We start from the raw sequence: 4930 nt of genomic DNA, 5'->3' as shown, positions 1-4930 counted from the left end.
CCTTCCATCCATCATCCATCCATCCATCCATCCATCCATCCATCCATCCATCCATCCATCCATCCATCCTCCATCCCCATCACTTCCAATAAGAACAGAGCATTGTGCTGCTCCCAGACCCACCCAGAGATGTGCCAGTGGTTCCTGAGGCATTCAGGGGTGGTTTAGAGGGTAAAGGGAGGGGCTGAGGGAGCTGGAAAAGGGGCTCAGCCTGGAGCAAAGGAGGCTTAGGAGGGACCTTGCGGCTCTGCACAGCTCCTGACAGGAGGGGACAGCCAGGGGGACAAGGACAGGAGGAGAGGGAACAGCCTCAGGCTGGGCCAGGGGAGGTTTGGATTGCATGGCACAAGAATTTCCCCATGGAATGGGTTGTTAAACAGTGTCAGGGGCTGTCCAGGGAGGTTTGGAGTGCCCATCCTTGGAGGCGTCCAAGGAATTCCTGAACATGACACTGGGCTGGGGACAAAGTGGGCATTGGGCACAGCTGGGACTCCATGGGCTGGGAGGGCTTTTCCAACCTCAGTGATCCTGGTTTGATTGTGGATCTGAAAATGGCTTTACTGATCAGCTTTATACCCCTGACCTTGCTTGCTGCAAATAAAACCTTCTCTGCTGGTTGCCTTGCAGATCACACGGATTCCTGAGCTGCCTTTCTCAGAATGGCTTTATCCCAGAGGAAGCAGGGATGCCTGAGCTGCCTTTCTCAGAATGGCTTTATCCCAGAGGAAGCAGGGGCTCTCTGCCTGCCACAGGAATGTCTCAGCAGTGAAGTTCCGCGGCAGAGCATCAGGTAATCCATCCCTGGAGGCACAGCAGGCTCTCCAGGGATCTCCCTGGGACTGGCACCTCCCTGCCTGTGTGAGCTGCTCTCATTCCAGGCAGCTGCAGGGACACGAGCAGCAAAGGGCACCACGATTCACTGCCCTCCATAATCTGTGTTTACAGAGCAGGCAGCAGTGCCCAAAACCCCAGGTAACAGCACAGGGAAATAAAGAACCCACACACTGACATTTTATACTCCTCCAAACCAGCCAAATACGTCAACAAAGCTTTCCTCCTCCTGTGCCCATATCTCAGCCTCGAGAACCCTGCCTGGAGCTGTCTCTGCGTTTTTCTTTCTCTCCCATGTCTTTGCAGGCTGACAGACAGGAGATGAAGTAATATCAGTTATTTCTGTCCACTGGTAAAATTTACTGCCAATGTTTTTAACACGGCTCCCGACTGAGACAAAGCCTTGCACTGAGCTGCAGGGCTGCTCTCCTTGTGAGGGTGGGAAGTTCAGAAATTGCTCTGATTGAGGGAAATATTAAATACATCAACTGACACAATGAGCTGAGATTCTTTAAATTCGCATTTGGATCTCTGACTGTAACAGAATATGACAGAAAATCAATTGTTTTCTGTTTCCATTCTACAAATGAGTGTTTCACAGACAGCATGAAGTGCACAGGCTTTCCAGGTTTAATTCAGAAGCTTTCCTAAAGCATCACAGGTTTAATGTGCAAATTTCATAATAACTTCAATAATTCATGATGGGACGAAATTACTGCTGTCTCTGTGAGTTTCTTGCATGTACATTAACAACTTTTTACATATTAAATGGAGAGGCACTTTCACAAGTCACAGAAGAGATTCTCACTCTACAGGGAATCTGAAATAATGTATCAGCCTGGATTATACGGATTATAAATCCCCCATGCTTGAGATTCTACAGCATATAGCTCCAGCATATACCTGATAACTGAAAAAGAATGCAAAAAATGCCATTTAAAGCTCCTTTCTATGGTCTTTGAAATAATTCTCCTTTTCTTCACTCTTACTAAGAAACTGAGGTGGCACAAGGAAAATTTGGTAGTGCAGATGTTTGAAAGGTGCCAGCTCACCAGCCTGGTTTCTGAAGCAAGGCATTTTTATTTTCTAGCAAATCCAGTTCCAGGAACTGGGCTGCTTTTTACAGCATTTTATCAAATGTTAAGCTTGGTTCCTAGAGGCCAAGGAACACATGGAGCATGAGGACAGTTGTGACTTATTAACCCTCTCTGTTTTGGCCGGCAGGTCAATCAGATGGGACTAAATTGGGCCATAATTTTCCTTCTCAGGGAAAAAAAAAAAAGAAGAGGCAAAAAAATTTCCACACTTGACCACTCCAATTCTTACAGTTGTTTATAACAGAGAAACTTATTTCTGTGGCCAGGAAGCTCCTGGAGCATTAATATTTCAGGGCACGGGGGCTACTGGCCTCTGGTTTTCAAAATGCAGTAGAAATAATTTACCAATAATGGGTATCTGTGCTAATTATGGGCTGTGACATCCCACTGTGCTTCCTGTGAGTCTGTGATCATTTTTCTGCAGAATTCCAGGTGGCAAATCTATGTTTTGGAAAGAAAAATGGCTTGGACTTGCCACCTGCCATCTGGGGCTCTTAGCACGCAGACAGGACGTAGGGGTTTATTCAGAAAGCACATGACAGCTCCAAGCCCAGCTTGATTCTTAGTTCAAGCACCTTTGAAAGATTAATTTTATGGTACACATGATACAAGCAGAGGAGAAAAGGAGATCAGGCTGGGGAAAGGTATAAAGCACAAACCAGGGATGTAACTGACACAGTAATTGAGATATTTACCTCTCCTTGAGGCTTCAAAACTATCGAAAAGGTTAATTCTCTGGATGTCATAGGTTAATGTGGTATTAGGCATCAATGTCCTGTTCCTGTTAATGTTGGTGACAGCAAACTTGAACGCCAATTCTTCAATATTCACAGGTTCATTTTCCACAGTTTCGAATATCCCTCCTGTTGGAACAGAGGTAAATGGGGAGGATTATTCACCTCTTAACTGCCACACAGAAACAAGGAAAAAAGAATTATGAGCCATAATTTCTGAGTGTTCATCTAGGAAAACCCAAAGGCCGTCCAAAGCACTACAGCAAGCAGGGTGGAGGGTTGGTTTTTATCTGCTGTGGCACTGGGTTAACTCAGAATTATGAATGCTGCTCCACAAACATCTGGGGAAGACGACGCCTGTTTATTGTCCAGCCTTTTCAGAGGAACATGTTAAATGCTTGTGGAAACTCCTGTGCAGCTCCTTTCTAATGAAACCAGGGATGGGCATGGGCCTTGTTCCGCCTGCTGCAGTGTAATTTATGTTTGGAGATGGAGCTTGGATGTGTGATGTTTGCTGAGGTGTTCTGCACACCCTGGCAGTCCAGGATCCACTGAGGAGATTGTGAGCAAATGGACTGCGAGTGCCTCCCAGAGCTCTGTGTTCCCTCTGCTTTCTCCTAAACCCCAGGCAGCTCCTAAACCTCAGCAGCTGTTGGTCACTGCTGTTTGCCCAGGGACAGGGGAATAATTTTGCTTTTTCCAAGAAAAAGGAGCTGAACCTGTGGCACCAGCAAGCTTTCCAAAAGAGGACTGCAAATAACCCAAATTTAGGAAGTGTGATGATTTTCCCTGGAGTGTGTCCTGGGATGGGGAAGGTGTCTCAAGGCCACAGCCTGTCCCAGTAGACCGGGATGGCCACTCCCTCCAGCCTCTAGAGACCTTATTATGCCAACAACAGCACATTCCCACTGCCCAGGGCCAGTGGGATTTAAAGAATGCACTGCACACACAGCTGATTTTAAAAAATAGCTCCTCTAAACAGCAATCTTCAGCTTCACTGCTTGATTTTGCAAGTATAATTTACTCATTTAGTGCAAGTCACTAGAGAATACTTTGGATTTCTCACTTACATGTTTCCCCATTTCCCCATGTTAAATTTGAGGCCCCTCTCTCTGTAATTTCTGGCCCTCTCAATGCATTCAGCTCATGAGCTGCAACCTCCTGCAGTTTTGATGTCACCCGTGTAGGAACAGAGCAGTCATTAGCTGACCACCAGAAATGGGAACACACTGGAATCAAAACCCAGTTTGAATTCTAATCCAGCAATGAAGACCGTGGAGGATACAAACCCCACTCTGGAAATATTATCCCTGGAATAAACAGCATTGTTTTGTCTCCTGAACCCACACAGAGCAATGCCTGGACATGGCTTAAACAATCTGCCAACTTCAGCAATTTTCTTGTACACTCCACGGATTTCTCATGTACAATGTGCAGGTATCAGAACCTTAAAGACTTCTTCCCCCTTCCTCAGAAAACATCCAAGTGATTGCAAAAGAGTGTGATTCACAAAAACAGCCCCAAAACCAGCCTAAGTGCAGGATTTGGAACCAAACCATTGAGTGGAATGCTAAAAGTCAGCAGGATTTTCCAGAGCTTCGAACTCCACATCATCTGAAGGGAAAAAAATCTAAAGCCTGTCCTTTCAGATCCAATCCTGTAATTCCTCATCCCAACTACGATCCCAGCAAGTTTAGTGGTTAAACTCAATTATCTTTCCCTCATTGCACCCAAGGAAGACAATTCTTCTCAGTCAGCTGCAATGCCAGCCTGGGCTTGGGCCAGAAAGGCTCCACTGCTGGTTTTCCTGGAATCCCTGCGGGAAGCAGCAGAGCATTGCTCTATCAGGGAGGGTGGATGTCACAGAGCAGCCTGAGATAACCTGGAAATAAGGGTGCCCACAATCCCTCCCCACGTCCAATAGGATGGGTATTTTGCCATTTGATCTTGGCAAAAATCCCCTCCACCTCAGAAACTATTACTGTGCATTCCATCACTTTCTCCTTCTTTTTTTTTTAATTAATTAAAACTACTTCATCCAGCCACCCTTGAGGCAACCTTCATACCTGGATGTACACAAGCACTTCCTCATTCTAGGGCCAGAACCGTTTCCATCCCTCTAATCAACTGCCTATTAAATGAAGATTAATTTGAATTAATGATGTATAACCAGGAACTATTTATACCTCATTAGCAGAATTCCACAGGGCTTTTCCTTTTGGAGAAGAGTGCCAGCTCAGTGGGCAGCAGGAGGGCAGGGAGGGAAAG

General features: G+C 46.0%; 1 protein-coding gene across 1 annotated transcript in view; it reads right to left on the bottom strand.

Annotated features, from left to right (window-relative positions):
• GRIK1 (glutamate ionotropic receptor kainate type subunit 1) overlaps nucleotides 1-2786 on the bottom strand; it is a 51895-nt gene extending 49109 nt beyond the window's left edge. Inside the window, exon 1 of the mRNA XM_031064782.1 lies at nucleotides 2624-2786. Coding sequence (XP_030920642.1) covers nucleotides 2624-2696 — 73 coding nt within the window. The 5' untranslated portion in view covers nucleotides 2697-2786. The remainder of the gene's footprint in view (nucleotides 1-2623) is intronic.
• Between the last annotated feature and the right edge of the window lie 2144 nt (nucleotides 2787-4930).

The sequence above is a fragment of the Geospiza fortis genome, unplaced genomic scaffold (genome assembly GCF_000277835.1).
Source record: "Geospiza fortis unplaced genomic scaffold, GeoFor_1.0 scaffold1532, whole genome shotgun sequence".
Classification (NCBI taxonomy): Eukaryota; Metazoa; Chordata; class Aves; order Passeriformes; family Thraupidae; genus Geospiza; species Geospiza fortis.
This window is presented reverse-complemented; position numbering and strand designations above follow the sequence as displayed.